The sequence below is a fragment of the Seriola aureovittata genome, chromosome 10, assembly GCF_021018895.1.
Source record: "Seriola aureovittata isolate HTS-2021-v1 ecotype China chromosome 10, ASM2101889v1, whole genome shotgun sequence".
Lineage (NCBI taxonomy): Eukaryota > Metazoa > Chordata > Actinopteri > Carangiformes > Carangidae > Seriola > Seriola aureovittata.
In genome coordinates, this window is record NC_079373.1 from 18863649 (window position 1) to 18883403 (window position 19755).

Here is a 19755-nt window from a genome sequence, read left to right on the forward strand (position 1 = left end):
TGAGAGAGTGAGTGTGGTCTGGTGAGGAGCTGCCAAACAGACAGAGAGGGGTGACAACCCCTCTCCATCCTGACGTCACTATGCTGGCTCCCACAAACTCCATTTCTATAGAGCCACCAAGGGACTGGCAGTGTTGGGTTGCCAGGTTCAAATCAATTAAGCATCAACCATACAGTCTGTGGCACGAACAGGCACTAAACCTACGTCACTGGTACCTTCCACCTCTTCACTGCTCAGCTAAGGAACAAAAAGGTGGAAGTAGTTTGACGTGAAAGCCTAAATAGTCAATCTAGGTATTTGACAAACTAAATACTGTGGGACTGCAGGATTTCAGATCAGTTTCCTTGACGTTTTAATGGATTTAAATGACGAAGTCTAAGATATATTCGATGAAATTTTATTGAAGGGGTTTCCAATACGTAACTTGAATATATAAATATATTCAGTGAGTTCATAGAAGTGTTTTTCTTTGCTCTTACTTCTTTCACATTTGTTTGGAGATTCAGTGTCATTTTATGCGATTTTACTAAGCCTGCTTTTAGGCCATTACAGAGACGCCTCATTTTCATAGAAGACTGGAGTTCTTTGATTACAAGACCCTGGCTGCGAGTGAATGAAATGCATTGGGAGAGAGCTGGCGCCATTCCTATAGGAATAAACTATGAGATGTGAGTGTGTGTGTGTGTGTGTGTGTGTGTGTGTGTGTGTGTGTATGTAAAAGAATGGGAGATACAAAAAAAAAAAGCAGACAACCAGAGAAGGCAAGAGGAAGGCAGAAAAAGGAATAGCGACAGTCTAAATGAGTTTCCACAGGGTTAAAGGCTGTTGAAAGCGCATTTTCCACCTCAGCCAGACAAAAGAGTGCAGCAGTTACTAGAACAGAGCTCTCTGTTGTCCTCCAGCTCTTTCTGCCTTAATGGCACTTTATCTGCTGAGGGCCAACAGCTTCTGTAGAAACACAAAACACCAAACAGTTATAAATATCAGGTGACATTTTAAACGCAGTATCTTTTGATTCTAGGAAACAACAAAAACAAAAGGACACAAAGGACTTTATGTTGAAGTTGCATTGCAATTGCATTTATTTCTCCAATAGATATTCACATTCATAGCAGTTTCACTACAGCAAAGAAACTATTTTGTCTCTACAGTCATGAAAGAAAGAAATCACAAAGTGAAAATCAAGGACAACAAAGTAAAAGTATATCAGAGAATTTTAAAAAATTGTTCAAAAAATGAAGTCAAATGATGCATTGTAATGGGCCTTCAATAAAGAAAATCAAAAGTGATTTATGGAAAACAAACCCAGCTTTTCCCGTAGTGACAGGCAAACAAAAAAAAACACGTCTTGGGCTGCTTTTCTGAAAATAAAATGATAACACTTTTTAAGAGGTTTGTAACACTTCAAGAGCAATTAATGCCTTTTAAAGAAAAATGCTGATTCTCCGTCACGCCTTCATGTGCCACTTTCTTGTGCTCAATCAATCAACATCAAAATGTTCTGTTTTCTTCTGTTTTATCTCTTAAAGAAAGAAAAAAATAAAAGAAATGTGAGCATATACTTGAAAGAATACAGTACATAACAATCCTTTAGTTTTAAACACTATAGCTGCTAGTTTTAAGTAGACATTGACTGGCCTTACTCTCGGTTCAGAAAAGTGCAGCACACAGTAGGTTCAGGTTAATAACATCATACTGATGTTGGAGAACTGTCAGCCGTAGTAATAAAAACACCTGGGTGTGTAGTGTGCACTTTTCCATCACTGTAGATAAGTGTCGATGTGGAGGATTCATTTCAGCCTACTTATCATGCATGAGTAAAGATATACAGACTTTACAGCTCTATGTTTTGGAGGTCACCAGCTGTATGATAATGGGTACAGCACATTAACAGCAAAGGTTTCAAATCAAAGATCACAAGGAACTACAGCAAAAAAAAAAAAAGATAGAAAACTTCAACTCAAAGAAAAGTGCCAACTTACTCAGAGGGACCGAACCACGGGCCCTCTCTATACTTCAACAGCTACTGCCTTCCAGCTCATTACTCGAACCATGTCGGCCTCCCACAGCTCTCTCAGGTCCCCTTTGTCTGCGTGCACAAAGCTCAGAACAACAGGGCTGTTGACAGGCGGAGGTAAAGTGATGCGCCTGCTGGCTCGCCATCTGTAGGGGGACAGGATGGCAGCAAACGGAAGGGGAGTCTTCCCTCGTGTGTCACATTTCACCTCCTCACCTAATTCCATCTACAGTATCACTCAACAATAACCTCCTTCCTAAGTGGAAGGCCAAAAAACCCTCCTGCACCTGTCCCCTGCAAAACAAAAGGTTGTTTGATACAGGAGACGACTTGAATGCTACAAGTTCCACTCAGTGAAATTAGTTCAGTTTTCTGTTATACTTTGATCTCAGGTTATCTGTGCCTAAGTCAAATAAGAATAGAAACAATAGAGGAGAAACTGTGAATATTTAAAACAAAATCCACCACACAGGCTTAATAACTGCTTTACGGGGTATCACTGATCTCTCGTTCTCAGAAAAGCAACTTCACTTTACAAAGTCATGGACATTTCCCAAAGTGTGGGCTGGCCAGCAAAAATAATCTCTGAAATACTTCAAAGTAAAGCCTGTCTTTTGGCATGTAGCCACTGGACCACAGGAACAAAAATCAGGCGGCTTTATGTGGCAGAGGACAAAGAAAGTAGTGCTTACATAAATTGCCCACATAGTTAGGATGAGTAAGACTGCTTGACTCAATCTCGTCATCCCCTCGCGGTTTTACTTTAGGCTCATGTTAACCAGCGTCTCTCCTTGAACTCCTTGTACTAAACCCTGATTTAAGACAGAGCAAACAGACAAATGTGTGTCTGCTAGCGAGCCTCGGTGGATGTCTATCTGCACAAAGGCTTATATTAACTGTTAACATGTTTCTGCCGGTGAGGTTGAGGAGATGAGAAGACGGTGAACACTGACGAGCAGGACTTTGCCTTGCAATGCTGGGAAGACGAATTAAAACATGGGACAGAAAATGATTCGTCACACAGATGGATTGATGAACCACTTCTGACTGACAAAGCAGAAAGATTGACCTGACACGCATGCTGACAGGCCGAAAGGAGATTGAGGAACTATCTGGCAAAGCAGCAACCGCTTGGTCTGACAGTCTTTCCTGGTCAAGCTAAGCTAAGACTGTGTTGCTGTTTGAAAAAAAAAAAAAACCTTGATGAGTGTCAACACCATTGTCTGCCTGCAGATCTGTCAAGGTGGCTGATGTGATGCATAAATACATTTTGATTTGTGTGTGTTTTTTTTGTGCGTATGTGGGTGCGCTTCCGACAGCTCCAGGGGTCATCGAGCCAGCAGAAGGAACCCATAACATGGGTCTGTTTCTTTTTCATGCCTGTATGTTTTATATACAGCACGGTATATGGGACATGTATAGGTGTGTGTGGACTGAACTATTAAACAACAGAACCCGTCCCTTTGTTAATTATTGTTAGTGGGTAATACTTTCAGTTTCTATTAAATTGATTTTCTTTCCAATATATATAAACTGATGGTTTTAATTAGTGGTATTAATCCGAAAGTGACACATACAACATGTAATACAGTCAAGAGGAGGCATGTTCAGCTGTGGACATCCCGCAATTTGAATCTACCCGATCAAAACTTAAAGTCATCCTTTGATGACTATAACACGTGAGTATTCAGGGGACGTTATAAAACACATGAAAAGGTGATGGGTATGAGGACAGGTTTAAGAGCCTTGTGAGAATACATTAAAGATATCCACTAGTGTATCTACTCCATATAAACTATGATGGTTCACAGCATTCCTGGCCTTGAGTTGGTTTTGACTGGTCATAAATATACACAGACGTTCACTCAACATCTAAGACAAAGGAGATACACACGCTCTCTCACAGGCACACTGAAAACATGCATATACAACATGAAAGAGTTATAGAATACCTCTTAAATATTCAGTAAGACACTTCATTCTAACTTAAAATGTCTGAATAGACCAAAACAAATGAAAGATGTGACGGGTGTGAATGTGTGATAGATGAAAGACAAAATATCAGACAGCCCGTCTGGGATTACCTGAGGTGGATTTTGCAGGATTAAAGCTGATGAAGTGTCCTGTTAGAAGGAATTATTGGGAATAATGGGACAACTATTCCCTCACATGAGAAGCCAGTTCCCCTCATGTCCCTTTTTTCTTTCAGTCAGGCTGCATGTTGGTGTGTTTGTGTGTGCGTCAGCATGAGTGAGTGAATGCCCTCTGAGGATAAGACACCCACACACACACACATGCACACTGAGTTGATAAACAAAAAGATTCCAACCCGTTACATAGCCCTTTCGTTTCAGTCTCCATAACATGGTTCCAGGCCAATGACAACATGGGTCGGCTGATGTAGTCCAGCAGCGAGAACCCCATGAACTTTTCCTAATAACGAAACCAGCGGGAGCTGTAGGTGTCAGGTGTGTGTGAACATGTCGACATTTGCACCAGCATTTCTTAAAAAACTGCAGGCAGGCAAAACACTGCCGGTAGTTCACACTGAAAGGAGAAGCAGCTGCACTATACAGCATGTTATAATGTGTTCAGTGGTTAGCTATGGCTGCAATGTTTGCTGTGTTCTCTTTGTGACAGCGGGACAGTGTCAATAAAATCTCAGCAGGAAGAATTGAGCTTCCACAAACCAAACTCCACCTCCTCCAACTCCCATTGAAGCTACAATACGCAATTGCTGCTGCTTTCACGCACCCCAACCCCCCCACCCACCCCCTTGCCTTTCCACCCCATTGCCTTATTTTTGTCTCTGTCATTCTTCTCCTGCACATCTAGTAATTCAAGGACATCCTAATAGCAAAATAAATCATCCAGAGAGACTGGTTGTTGATTTGCTACAAATGTTAAATAGCGGCGTGAACAAAGGCAGTATGGTTGTTGTTAATGAAATGGAAGGGACTGCAGATAACAAAACAGGTGTGGATATGCTCCAAACTGTAGGAATAGCACCCTTAATTTAGGGAAACACACAACAACAGAGACCAAACATGGGCAAGTCAGTAAGAGAAAAAAAAACTCCCTTTTTAACAAGGTCTCAGGCAACAAAACAAACGACAAAAACAAGATGTTAAAATGTGTTATTGGACCATATAAAATAGATGTGTGTGTTGTGTGTTGTCAGTGTGGTGACTGTGTGTGATGGGACTGTGTGGAAAGCGAGGTAAGAATGTTAATCAAACACACATAAATGCGCACACACACGCACGCACGCACGCACACACACACACACACACACACACACACACACACACTTACACACATAAAATCGCTCTCACACACACACACACACACACACACACACACACACACACACACACACACTCCTTGAAGGTCCCCAGTGACATGCTCCCCTTAAATCAAAACGTAACAGTTAAAAGTAAAGTAATATTCTCTATATATAGCAGGTTAATATTACTACTCTTGTCTCCATGGTTACTAGGTTGAGAGACAGCCATTCTAGGATCAGAGGAAGCAGGTAGGACTGTTGTCGGGAGAGGCTGAAGATAATACTACCGTATCTTCGTGGTAAGAAGACAGGTGTGAGACTACCATACTAGTGGGTGATAGCCATGTGATGGCTGTAGTGGACCAGTCGCCATGGTAACAACAGTGTGGGAGCGCCACACTGAGATGAGGGCTGAGGGTTGGGGATCTGGCAGTGAGATGTGTCCATAATCACTCAGGGCTGGAGGGGGATTGGCTGCCACCTTTCCAGCCTCGTGGCCAGTCGCTGCGGGGGCCGCGGTACCTCATGTTCTCTTCCTGGCCACCTCCACATCCTGGCACTCGACAGCCGATAGCGCTATCAACATCTGGGCAGCATAGTAGGTGGCCATGATGATGGCGCGCGAATGGGGCACAGGGAAGCAGAACTTGTTGACGGCGATGGTGAGGTCGGAGACCATGAAGAGTACGGCGCCCAGGCAGGCGGACAGCTTGGTCCAGGTCCACAGGTCATTGGCCAGCTGCAGGCCTGCGATGGCCCTCCAGCCCATGAAGCCAATCAGAGCGATGTAGACGGCCACCAGGTAGGTAAAGGGGCCAGACAGGTAGGGATACAGCAGGATGTAGCTCAGACAGGACACAGCAGTGATCACAAGGCCAGCACGCATGTTAATGGGTTTCATCCCAAAGGCAGATGAGTAGAGGATGTGGGTGATGGCAAACATCAGAAGGCCTGTAACACATTACATATGTATATATAAATGATTTAAATCTAAATACAGTCATACAAAGTGGTATCCTATCTTGTGCAAAAATCATGAACTAAAGCTTGAAGCATTACCCCTGATGTAATGATAAGTAGTTCATCTAATTCATTCATTCGTTTTTTTTTTATTGGTTATGACAAATTGTCTCAGACCTGGGAACACAGTGATATTACAACAACATGTTGCAACATGTCCAACAGGGAAAAAAACATTAGCAGTCGCATGATCAAACAATTTTTAAACAAGCCAAGGGTTTCGTTGAATTGGGCACAAGGTATTTTAGATAATTTGGATTCCTAAAAACTAATTTCGCTGGAAAACTTGTTTTTACTGCAGGAAATATGGGAATACAAAGTTAAAGCAGGAATTATATAAATCATGATGGATATTCAAAACGGACAGTATGGGTGATAAGTCTACTGTTTGCCTTCACTTTCTTTTCCCAAACATGGAGGTTTGTTTAAAACCTGTATTACAGAACTGTCCTGTTGAACTTGTTACTAATAGCAATGATGGCCAAAACTGCTAAAATAAGTCCCAAGTTGAAATAAACCAGGATTAGCCCTTAAAATTAGGTATGAAGGTAGTCCTGTAGAGAAAAACAATTACTACTAAGTGACTCAGTGTATAAAGTTTCTCCGCACCGTGGACAAAGTAGCCCTGCTCCTGCCAGATGAGAAAGGCATCACCGAGAGCAGAGAAGATGAGTCCAGCCAAGATCTTGCGGGCATTGGAGTGAGCACCTAGGAAGCTGAATCCGTGTGCCAGTAAAAAAACCCACAGGCAGAAGATGGGCAGACACTTGATCAGGGCGCTGAACCAGGATGGGCTGGAGGTGGGCAGCCACAGGACAAAGTATACACATGTTGCCTTGAAGAATGGCACCAGTTTAGGGCCTTCACTCTTGACCTGAAAGCAGATTAAATATTTACATCATAAGCTGAGTCATGGTGAGTTGCATTTGCATGAGGTTATTTTATTAAGTGAGTCAGAACAATGTAATATTATTGTCTGAAACTAGGTTTATAAAAAGGGATTTTATCTCAAGGCAGAAGCCATGACATGGATCACAGGAAGCAAAAACCTCATAAGAGTCAGCACTGTCTCTGAAGGACACTATCTCACGCTTTATTCAAAAGAGGGAACATAGGCTGTAAAGCTTAAGTACTTCTCCTTATTTGGGGTAATGGTTTGAGTTTGGACAGGAACATTCTTCAAGCTTGCTTTCTGTGGTCACTAGTTTACATCACTATGTCAGACATGCATGTGTTTTGTGGCAGAAACAGAAACAGCAAGCAGAAAGGGAAATGCAAAAAGCTTTGACGCAGTTTCTTTGACTTCCAGTAACCTTTCCTTTTCTTCTCTTTTGACCCTCTCTACCATCCTTTTTTTTCCTCCTCTCTTCCCCTTCTTCACATTCTTCTCTTTATGATCCTCTACTTTTGATGAGTGCGTAGCATATTCAAGACTCCATTTCTTCCACCCTACTGTGTTACAAGTCATATTTCTTTCTATCTAAATAGATGAAGCCTAACAGGGTCACAAAAAAACACAAAGAGAAAGCTGGGAGGAGGTTTTCACAAGACCTCAGGAATGATCACCCACCTATGGTTCTGAGAATCAATCTCTAGGTTTATGGCAGAGGTCCTCAGGGATTAAAGAGAGACAAGAAAGGAGAGGCTGAGTTGGAAGGGAACAAAACTGAGTGAAGGTTCACTAGAGCTGAGATCACGGGAGGAGGGTTGAGGAGGATACGAGCAGGGCGGGGAGAAGAGGACGAAGAAGGGGTCATAGTGCAACAGGACAAGGGTTGAAAAGACTGGGCGAGAGCTGCTATTTGATATTCCATATGACTATTTTTCAGTGACCATTTTGCATCACTCCACAAATATTCTATGGTATAGTAAAAAGATGCCAACAAAAGCTCTGATTGCAATGTTCGCGAAAGGATAATTAAGTAGGGCAGAAGAAAGGAAGCAGGAGGAAACATGGGGAAGTGAGGATTTAGTGTATGTGTGTGTGTGTGTGTGGGGGGGTATGGGGCAGTGAGCGTAATGGGGCATTCACATGACAGCTGGATTTAGGAGTGGACAAGTGAGTAGGGGAGAGAGGGGAGAGGTGAGAGAGGAGGTGGAAGAAAGTGAGGGGTCACTCTAGTTCATATGGTTTATGCTCCTGGGGGGGGGGGGGGGGGGGGGGGTGGAGGCCCTTGATTGCACAACTGCTCAATAAAATAGCAGACCAAATTACAGTACAGGATCAGGCACGGTGTCTGCACGATCTCAAACCTGCCCCGGTTTACGTGATATGACTAACACACACAGCAGGAAAACAATAGAGATTTCACACGCAAGATCACACATCACACGTGTGTTCAGACAAAAACACACACAAGCCTTTGTGATTTAAGCATCATCTTCATCTAACAAACGTGGCCATGAGGCGGCCATTACTAAGCCAGCAGGATGCTAAATAGTTAATTTGTACGTTCCTCTCACAACTAGTGTGAAGCACCATTTCTCTAAAGAAGTCTATTGAGAAGCCACAGTGCACTCAAAAATTGCTGTCTACACTCCTGACCAAACTAAAAAGTGAGCGACCACTGTATACTGGCTCTTTGAGTCATTAAGATCTGACGGCATATGAGTATATGATGCTCTAAAATGACTCAGGACTGGCTAAGAATGCAGACATCCTGTTGGTTTATGTGCCTTCACGTTCAGTCAGATCTTCCACTGTGGGTTTGGTACATGTTCAGAACCAAAAAGATGACATTTTATTTTCAACTACACTCCCAAACCGAGGAATGTCATCCCCAAATATATCAGGGATTTTGTTGAAGGGTTTTTAAACAGTTTTGGCAGCTTTTCGGTGTCTTAACTAAAATATTATCCTAAAACTACTAATGTTACTTTGCTTCTCTATATTGTAAAGCATTTTTAGATGGATTCTTTACATAAAAGGTGCTACACAACACAAGCTGTGACAATGGCTTATTTCTAACACACTCCATTTGTACATATCTGTGAATTTTCATTTTCTCATTTTCTGTATCTTATACAACTAAGAGCAGTCTCAGTCTTTTTCCTCTTAACTTTCATTTTCCAACCAAAGTTGCAGATCAATCAACAGGTTTGCTGCCATCACTTGAGCCCAGTGTCTGGGCTGCCAAGATTGAGATAAGTAGCAAAATAAGCTGGTATGATGTTGCTATTCTTACTTATACTCAAAATATCTTTTGTCTCTTACAGATCCAAGTAGCACAAGAGGAATTTTTTCCACTAAAGAAAAAAACTTCCACTACACTTTGTATAGTGTGAATTAATGCACTCAAGTTCTCTACGTGATGTACTTTACCTGGCCTTCATAGGACAAATTGTGACATATATAAAGATTAAAGCAACTGTTATGACAAAAATGTGTGTGTGGTGAGTGAGTCTATCTATCCCATTAAGGCCAAATGGGGGCCAAGCACAAGAGAAAACCCTGGCAACACTCCCAGATGAGCCAATATCATAACGTTCTCTGTCAGGCCACTAGTGGCTACTTAAGCACAGGACACAAGAAAACATAATACAACACATTTCTGTTGTGCCATTGGGATTCAAGCATGGCTCCTGGCATCATTACAGAGACAGGGCCTATCTATCCTTTAATAAAGTGCAGCAAAAGAACACTTTGCCTGAGATTTGCAGGCTGAGGCCTGATGAAATTTAGACTCAATGATCCATGATCACAAACAGTTTGATTATTATATGTGGGGAAAAAACACTCAAAGGATATGTGGATCATCAGAGTTTAGTGAGAGGTTAAAACGGTGAATACATGGATTCCAGAGAGGTAGGTGGTAGGAAGTCAGAGATTCCCATAACCTTTTGTTCTATTCATGTGGCGTTTGAGCCATACTTTGCAGTTTCCCTTTCCATTGTTTTTCATGTAAACTTATTGCATCTACACAATAAGGTCGGGGCTACTAGGAGGGAGGCAGAGAGACTAAAACTGCACGAGGAAACACTTACACAACAAAGCCTAGAAAAGCTACCCTTTCAAATCTTCCTAGAAATGTTTACCTCACTGTAACATCACCTGGACTGAAATATCCATCAGTGGTAAAATTAATTATTATAGTTTTTGTCATAATGCCTACCCTTACTGATGTAATATCTGGTGTAATTGTTCTTCTCTAATACATGGTTCCCTATCCCATTAAATTAAAAAGTGATTGCATCAAATGTTTCCATCAAGAAGGTGTAATTGCCTGCTGAAATTCATGAACAGCTCTACAGTGGATATAATGGTTTTATTTCTCTGAGGCTCAGTCCAGCTCTCCCATTCAATGTCTTGTATCTAAATGAGATTGCCATGGTCTTGTGGGACAGTACTGTCTCAGCTGTAACCTACTCATCAGTTTGTCTGCGGAGACACTGAGGAGGACGTTAGCAACAGCTCTGAGCCCCGTGTGACAGTCAGCTGTCGCCAGCAATAAAGTCCACAACATATTGCCTCATTTGGGAGGCAAACGAAATGAATCATTGTGTTATCATTTCGCTGTCTGAATGATCATAATCTAAATACAGGCTGTTTGCAAAGGTGCTGTAGCACATACAGCTGACTGGCTGTAAACACCTGCCTCTTTCCCCAGTTAAAGAATAATATAGTTAATGATTGACTGTATTCGCATGGTTACTAACAAGTAATAGGTTGTTTTGGTGGAATTAATGTGATCAAATGACCTCCTTTTCCAAAGAGTATCAAACACAATGGTATCAAACAAACAACTTTTGCAAGTCAGTTATTTTGAAACGCAGAAATGCAGTGTTCCTTTAGCTGTGTTAAACTACAAATCTTCGTAAATCATGCTTAATTACTTCAAAAATGTTAGCTATCTTTCAGTATTTGGGGAAAAAACTGCTAAATGAGTGAGGAATAACATTAGATGGTTACTGATTTCCAACCTTTCTTAACTGGTTAAACTGTCAGCAACTTATTTGAGCCAGAACTACTCTTGTAGCTGCAGTCCATGGAGGAACAAGCAGCTGTTAGCCACTACTGCTTCTACAGCAACTATAAACCAACAACAAATCACTGCAATGAAGCATTGAATAACATCCAGCCAGGATGAAATCTATTCAACCATTCTGGGTCATCCTAGAGCTGAGTGTCAGAAAAATGATAAAGGGAAACATATTAAAGACCTGTAAACTCTTGTGTCCTTAATTTGGCAGAGGGGAACTGTAACATAAGTATGGTCCTGGCAGGGACAGCTGGCATGTGAGTCAGATGACAATGTTATTTCTATGTAGCATCACACACAACTCTGTTTTCCTTCCATCTTACAGCTGCTTTCTCTGCAAGGATAACTTGAGGTCAGTGGCAGACAAGCAATATGTTACAGCGCAGTACAATAAATGCAGTTTTTTTTTACACAATAAAACCTTTGTAACATGATCTATGCTCTGTTTTATATAAATGCTTAGGTTTTGAAGTAAGTAAGTAATAATACAGAGTTCAGTAAAAACATGGCCATGGGACAATGGCTAATTGCCAGATGCCTCTACAACTGTATGAATACAGACAGTATGTAATGGTCTGACACTGTATGTGCATTGAGGGGCTAATTCTATAACATCTGTATAGGAGAAAAGTTGTTAAATTCCCTTAAAAGCACAATAGTCTGTCCACCAGATGGCATGGAATGTGGCACCATTTATCAAAACCTTTAGAGAGAGAAATAATAAAAACAAGGTATACCATGTTCTGCACTGTTGCTTATACATTCCCTTACACCTTAATTTATAGAGGACTTTATAGTTAGGCAACCCCAGGACCTGCACAGCATCTTCATCGCTAAGGCAACCAGTTTGCGTGGCAAGCATTTCTCCACACTGCCTCCTCTCACAGCAGTCACACAGGTTACACATGAGGATTTACTACAGGCCAGGTTATACCACACCATCCGTCATGGCCCCTGCAAATGGGGTAAAATTTCATAGCAACTCTGTCAAAGTAAAAGGATGCCAGGGCTGGTTAAATTATTCATGTATAGCTGTGATATTTTTTCGTCAAGATGGTCAATTTCCTCCAATGGCTTTTAAGTCAATTATAGAGCTCATGTATAGGCTAAACAATACTGTCTATGTAAAACACAGTTACAGCACAGGAGATGAAAAGCAAGCCAGCCACAGCAGAGCACTGCTCGGCGCATGCGTGTCTAGAGGGTACAGGAAAGAAAAAAAACACACACAAAAAAAAGGCCGTCACATGACAGGTTTTTCTTTTTGTCATGGGCTTCTTTGGAAATCTGTGGAAACATCTCTCTGTACGTGGAATGTCGAGATGGAAGAGCGTGAACTGTCGCCGTTAAAAGGAGCCGACAGGTCAAGGAAACAGCTACACTGAACATAAAAGTTCCTGCTAGCTGCCCCCCACCCCCTCGCCACAACACATAGACTTCAAAATGCACAGTATGAAATAATGAGGCAAACGAGACACTGACAGCGGCGTGGGTGTCCAAGGGCACCTGGCTGGACATTATCAGTTGAACAGACAGTCTTAGTTACTGATAATAACATTATCAGCTAAGGAGCATGCGCTGGCCTTCGGAGACAAAGTATGAATGCTATATGCTATAAATAATGACGAAAATAAAACATTAAACGCTGAATTAGCAACTCAAGGCAGTCGGTTCTGAACATATAATGACAGAAACTTTAGCAAGGATAGATATTGTTCTCTTCGGAAGTATTGTTATCATGTAGCTAAACTAGCAACCAATGTTTTAATGTGAAAAATATCAACGCTCGTTTGAAGCTGATACTCACCACTGTTACCGGAGAAACCATATCTCCCTCGGTGCTGTAGGTGTCGGTGATGCGAGATATAGATATTAACTAAATTCGGTTTAGGTCCCTCTGTGTACAATCTACTGAGTGAGAGATGCCGATTGTTTTTGTCTTTGCTCTGGTGGGCGGGCCGACGTCCAGCAGGAGGTGAGAAGACAAACGTATCGTGGGCAGCACTTCCGCTTTTGACCAATAGGAGCAGAGAGTGGTCGTGGTGGGGGGCGTGCCAAAACATCGGGGACGCCCGGATAGGAGGAGTCAGCCTGCTGTTTACATATCGGAGCAGATGGCCTTTATTTACATTTTACAGAAATGGAGCTTGTTGGCAACATTTGTGCCGAGCTTATATTTTGATTGTGCGACGACAGTCATGTGTTAGTGGCTCAAATCATGCGTTAGAAATCAACCACAAAGCCTCACAAACATCCCTCTATGTATTCATATCTTTATAGCCTAAATGTTGCTCTAATTATTGGGCTCTAGTTTAGTTTAGTCTGATTTGCCTTCAGTTTGAGTTACTCATCTACATCAGTGTTATGGATATTAGAGCTCTCCACTCTGCTTGTCTCAGATCAGGCCTGACCACATGTTTTTACATTAAGAGCCTCCAATAAGGCCACAGATACCTCAAAAACCCTAATGATAGGCAAATGATAATGCTTCTCAAAACCAATAGTGGTATTTAAAAGATATGTTTACACTGAACCAAATGTACTTTTGTAGCCTAATATAGTGTAAATATAATCATGTGGCACAGTATTAACCTACATTTTGGTTTTGAAATTTGCATTCATCAGTGGATTCTTTCTATTGTCTTTCTCTTTCTGTCTTTGCTCCTGTATTTTATATGATTAAACCAGTAGGGACATTTTTCACAATGACATTTTTGTTGTAGTTGTAGGTTTAAGATGTCTTTTTTAAAGAATATTTTTCTCAAACTGACACTATCAGTTAATTAAACATAGTAAGTAGCTCACTATGAGTCATACAGATATATACAGAGAGAAAACAGCGTCAAGGAGGCTTTGAGTTGACTGACCTTTCATTGATCTCTCTCAGGTGGTTGTGGTATCATTGAAAAATGACAAAAAAAAGGTGCATTGTGCATTATGTGTCGAGTATGTACTGACGTGACTGTAGTCATTTTGACTGTTGTTCGTAAACCAAGAGTAACTTACCACTAGGTTGAAAAGCTGTGTTTCACTGCCCTCTTTGGTTGAAAGCTTTAAATATTTTGTGGTCACCTGTTGTTGTATCTACAACCACATCCAAAAGTGATGTCCAGTGTACTGACACACCCTTGAATACATAGCTGCATCACTGCAGCAAAAAAATTAAATGGTAGGCATCGACAAAAACAGGATTTTCCTGGGCTTTTAAGTTGCTATGTAAAAATGTTGTCTACACTAGGCCAATACTTTACTAGTCACTGGATGACTGAAACAGACATACACATTGACCAATAACAGATATATTTTTTCAGCTGGCTACTGTAGTTGAGGTGGATTTAAAGTTAAATCTAATGTTAATGTTCTGTTTTATATGCTCTTGGTTTGAGCTATGATGTTTCTTATGAATAATCTTAATCTTTGAAAAACAAGTAACTAAAAGCTTACAAATAATACAGTGGAAAAAAAGTACAACGTTTTTCTGAAAAGGAGTAGGGTGCAATGCCTTAACAAAGCCCTCCAATTTCTGTAAAAATCTGTTAACTTTTAAATCATGTTTATTGCCTGGGAAATGCTTTGAATCAAAGGTTTGAGATTGCATCGACACAATTTTGTGAAGGGTCCTAATTGTAGTTGTAGCTGTATGTCTTTGTTGCCAATTACATGTAGTCTTTTTTTTGGGTGCAGTTGCGTTTTCAAAGGAGACTGCTATGAATGAACAAATGTGATGCTGGCTGTAACATTTTGAGAGATAACAGTCATTGATGTGTTTGTGCTGATCACAGTCAGTTGTATTGTGGAACGCACAGGTTCCCTCATTTGCATAATTCCGGGCCCAGGATTCTAGAAGACAATGTTTCATCATAAAGCAGAATTTCACCAAGTCTACCACAGTGTCAAACATAGCCTCTAGTTCAGAGACAAAATCTGAGATGTAAACACTTAACATATCTGACTACCAGTATTTTTGTTCAGACATGGAAACAAGTAACAGTAGAGAACAAGAGGTAAGGGTTTTGAATTTGAACAGAAGAAACCTTTTTTTTTTTTTTTTACTGCTTTGCATACCTGTGCATATTTAAAACTGTGATTCAGGTGTTTATTCCTTTCTATTGATAAATGTGAAATCATAGTAAATGTAACGGCACCTAATTTTTCTGTGATGAAACTATTTTATTATAAATAAAAACCTTTTATAACTAAGTACAGTGACCAGATATATTTGCAGTACCCTTTACCCATTCTCATGGCACCCACTTTTGGAGCCACTGTTTTAGACATCCACTGTACAATGAAAACCTCAAATGCAGAGGTACTGAGGTTCTGCATCACACTGCACTTTCAAACATGTATTACATTGTTGGGTCCATGTTTTAGCTAAATACTACATGTATAATCATTAATTTACTGATTCATTTGGTGAGTTATCTGATAATATAATTTCTTTTACAGTAGCAGATCATACTCATAATTTTTTATCCTGCCAATCTGCAGCCTTTCCAGACCCACTGTGCTGGACCAGTTTTTGGTTTGTGGCGTGCGCCAGTATTTCCAGCTGCAGCCAGCCAAGGTGGCTCTGAAGTGTCGCAGGCTCATGACGAGGAAGAACACTTTACAAAGGCTCCCAAATCACTTGTGCACCCTCTTCATAAAGCTCTTCTATCAGCTCAGGAGAAGATCAAGAAGCTGACCTATGAGGATGACTCCCTGAGGAGGGAGAATGCCAGGCTGACAGAGAAGGAGCTGGGCACTCATGAAGCTCTGGAAAAGTTGACTAGCCTTTACACCCAGGTCAAGACATACAAGGAAGAAATGGAGGCCTGGAGAAATACAATGGAGGAGGCCTTCCGAGATGAGAAAAAAGCCTGGCAAGAGGAGAGAAGAAAACAGCTGGAAGAGATGAAAAGTTTTAGGATGAAGCTATTGGTGGCTCAGTCACACAATCACCAGATGGAAGAAGAGGTGAGAGAATCCAAGAGAGAAATCCAGGAAGGACAGATGCAAGCAGAGAGAGAACTCGCCTATCTTAGAGAAAGTCTGTTCATCCAGAGAGAGGAGAACGCTGCGATTAAAGATCACTGGAGAGAGGTGATCAGGGAAAAGGAGGATTCTGCCACCAAACTGAAAGAATCAGAGGAAAAGTGGCAGAGGAGAGTGAGCCAGCTGGTAGACGGGATACAGCATAACAACTTTGTCTCCAGTTCAATCGACAAAGTGATTGGTCTCATTGGGGAGCAGCAAAACACATTGACCATGTTGAACAAGAAACAGTCAGAGCTTTGCCAGAGCGAGAGGAAATGGGAAAGAAGATCTAACGCTTTGGAGGAGAGTTACAGGAAGGTGCTGGCTGAAAAGGAAGAGAGCTGGCAGACAAGAATGCAAGAGATGGAGAAAAAGATCAAGCTGGAGAAGATGTGGCTCCAAAAAGAAGAAGAGTGGAGGCAGAAGACCAGCGCCCTGGAGGAGGAGATCAAACGGCTGATTAAAGAGAACACCCAACTTCAGGTAAACTGTCTCTACTGACTTTTTCGCTTTGGATGAGATCAACAGTGAAACATTATGTTATATATACTATTTGATTGCCGTCTTAACTAGGAGGATTGATTTTGTTTAAATCTTTGTATTAGGTGCAGATATGTATCTCTGTACCGCTACAACTAGCTAAGCCCCCCCAAAAAATGAATACGGGGGAAACAGTAGGCTATGTAGCCTTTGACTAACTTATTACTTACTAACATTTTGAACATTTTGGGAAATATGTTTATTCATTTTCATTTTCACCTACATAGAGCCATGAGGTGATTAGCCTAGTTTAGCACAAAAACTAGAAACAAGGAAAACAACTAGCTTGGCTCTCTTCAAAAATACAACTACAAACACCTCTAAAGTTGTAACTAGCTCTGTAGTTGATGTACAGACACGAGATTGGTATCAATTTTCTCATCTAACTATTGGCAAAAAAGAAAGTGTACTTCCAAAAATGTGAAACTATTCCTTTAAAAAAAGTATGTTATCCCACAATTCTGTTTCTTCATTTGATTCACGTTTCAGGAAATATGGTCACAGTTTCCCCCTCCTGTTATTACAGCATTGGATAATAATACATGTTTTTGCAGAACATTTTGAAATCACAGTGATCTTGACCTTTGACCACCAACTTTTAATCAGTTCATCATTGAGTCCAAGTGGAATGTTTATGCCAGATGTAATGAAATTCCCTCTGTGTATTCCTGATATATCATATTCACAAGAATGTGAGGTCTCTGTGACCTTGACCCTTGACCTTTCACCACCAAACTCTAATCACTTCCTTGAGTCTGAGTGAATGTTTGTGCCAAACTTGAATAAAATCCCTGCAGGCCTTACTCAGACGTCCTGTTCACAAGAATGGGATGAATGGACAACCCAAAAACAATGCCTACCGCCTTGGCTGTCACTGTCGTGAATAAGATTCCTTTTCTTTTGACATAGATAACAGTTTCACCCTGCTTTCACTATCTGTACCAACCAAGACTTCACATCTTTTTTGACCAATCTTTGGACTGAATGCACCAGTCATATGAACATTTTTCGTACATGAAGCGCCTCTCAGCAGGAGGACATTTTCAGTATTTTCCATGAAAATGACTGTTCTGATGACTTCTATGGATTAAGGGTTGGATAGGTTTACTTGGTCAAGGTTAAGGAACAAGTGTAGTCATGGTTCAAAGAAAGTTAGGTAAACCTTTAGCAGGCAAGACGATACAAAGAGTACACACTAATGTCAAACTCACATTCTTTGTTGACCAAAACATCCACCCCAACTTCGTCCATATGTCTGGCACAACAGTGTCACATCTGTCTTTGCCCCTGACAGACAACAGCCATTATTTACACAACTGCTAGAGGTCCCTGTCAGGTGTAAGTACAGGTTGTTTTAGGCATTTGAACAAATGACCAATTCTGTTGTTTTTCTGGGGACAACAGTCTCATCTTTAAAGAAGAAGAGAAGAAAACCAATAGCCTATATATCTTTTTGTGTTTTCAGGGGCTTACAGGTAAAAAGAAGAAACGAAAGCCATGGTGGAAGAGACACTTCAAGTTAAGAAGAAGGACACATTGGCGCACACGGGGTATGCCAGATCAGACACCTTTACTACCTCAGTCCCAGGAGAAGTAAAATAGCTCTCCTCTCTCAACCCAACCGGTCAAGGAAGATGGGCACCCAAATGGAAAAAGAAGTATTCACAGCTTGGCAAGCAAAAATTAAAATTATAAACAATCATGGCATCATATATATACATCTCCCACTGAAACCATCTCCTCTCTCCCCCCATTCTCTTCTCTCTCATGTCTCATCTCTCCCCTCTTTCTCTCCCCTCTACCCGTCTACCTGTCTCGCCTCTCCCCCTTTTTCTTCTTTCTACTCGTCTTGTACCTCCCCCTTTTCTCTTCTCTCTACTTGTGTCTTCTCTCTCTACCAGTCTCCTCTCTCCCCTCTTTTTCTTCTCTCTACCAGTCTCCTCTCTCCCCCCTTTCTCTTCTCTCTACCATCTCCTCTTTCCCCCTTTCTCTTCTCTCCACCCGTCTCCTCGCTCCCTCTTTCTCTTCTCTCTAGCCGTCTCCTCTCTCCCCTCTTTCTCTCCTCTCTACCCGTCTCCTCTCTCCCCCTTTCTCTCCTCTCTACCCGTCTCCTATCTCCCTCTTTCTCTTCTCTCTACCCGTCTCCTCTCTCCCCTCTTTCTCTCCTCTCTAACCGTCTCTTCTATTACCCCTTTCTCTTCTTTCTACCCGTCTTCTCTCTCCCCCCTTTCTGTTCTCTCTACCCATCTCTTCTCTCTCTACCCGTCTCCTCTCTCCCTGCTTCCATGATGGTTTGGCAACATTAAATATGTATTTATCTGCAAAAATAACCCATAATTACCATCGGGTCAAATTTGACCCATAAAACCACAGATGTAACTTTAAATAGGAATTTATAAAGAGAAAATTATCAAAATGTATTTTATTGTCTTGATACAACAGTTGTACTGAAACAAGACATAGAGTATTTAAAATTAGTATCACCTCAACAAACAGCATTAAAATGCTGTATTGCACGGGTGCTATAGTAATGCATATAATAATAGACAATGAAAGGAACATACTGCACAATGAGCACAAGCAGGCCTTCATTTTGCTGATAATACTTCTTAACTGTTACTCAAGTGAAAATTTCCATGCTGGATCTTTACTTGTAATGGAGTACTGTTTATGGTATAGCTAGTTTTATTTCTGTTAAAAGTTCAGTAAATACTGCCATACAATAACAATTCTGGTATAGCTCTGTTGTTAGTTGATTCAGACTTATAATTTAGATATTCAGTGAAATAAATATAAAAATAAAAATAAAAATAAAGAAAAAAGTTTACACTTTATTTGGGTAGTCTACAGAGAGTTTATAGAGTATGTGTAACATTTCACAAATCTTTGTTGAA

General features: G+C 41.0%; 2 protein-coding genes across 2 annotated transcripts; one reads left to right on the top strand and one right to left on the bottom strand.

Moving 5' to 3' along the window:
* Window positions 1-1052: 1052 nt before the first annotated feature.
* Window positions 1053-13250, bottom strand: tmem86a (transmembrane protein 86A). Its single transcript, XM_056387992.1, has 3 exons — window positions 13110-13250; window positions 6933-7197; window positions 1053-6254 (listed from the first exon to the last, which is right to left on the bottom strand). Exons 1-3 carry the CDS (start codon window positions 13128-13130, stop codon window positions 5827-5829), a joined length of 714 nt encoding a protein of 237 aa, XP_056243967.1. The 5' UTR covers window positions 13131-13250; the 3' UTR covers window positions 1053-5826.
* A 2026-nt stretch (window positions 13251-15276) lies between these two features.
* LOC130176213 (golgin subfamily A member 6-like protein 22) lies at window positions 15277-18672 on the top strand. The gene is made up of 3 exons (XM_056387163.1): window positions 15277-15306; window positions 15794-16804; window positions 18327-18672. Exons 1-3 carry the CDS (start codon window positions 15277-15279, stop codon window positions 18456-18458), a joined length of 1173 nt encoding a protein of 390 aa, XP_056243138.1. The 3' UTR covers window positions 18459-18672.
* The last annotated feature ends 1083 nt before the right edge of the window (window positions 18673-19755 follow it).

Bases quoted from the DNA above. Each gene is read 5' to 3' on its own strand.
- tmem86a (XM_056387992.1), bottom strand. From the start codon at position 13,130: ATGGTTTCTCCGGTAACAGTG. The intron at 7,198-13,109 runs GTGAGTATCAGC...ATCTGCTTTCAG, and splicing joins TGGTTTCTCCGGTAACAGTG to GTCAAGAGTGAAGGCCCTAA. The intron at 6,255-6,932 runs GTGCGGAGAAAC...AATGTGTTACAG, and splicing joins GCAGGGCTACTTTGTCCACG to GCCTTCTGATGTTTGCCATC.
- LOC130176213 (XM_056387163.1), top strand. From the start codon at position 15,277: ATGGAAACAAGTAACAGTAGAGAACAAGAG. The intron at 15,307-15,793 runs GTAAGGGTTTTG...GCCAATCTGCAG, and splicing joins GTAACAGTAGAGAACAAGAG to CCTTTCCAGACCCACTGTGC. The intron at 16,805-18,326 runs GTAAACTGTCTC...TTGTGTTTTCAG, and splicing joins AAGAGAACACCCAACTTCAG to GGGCTTACAGGTAAAAAGAA.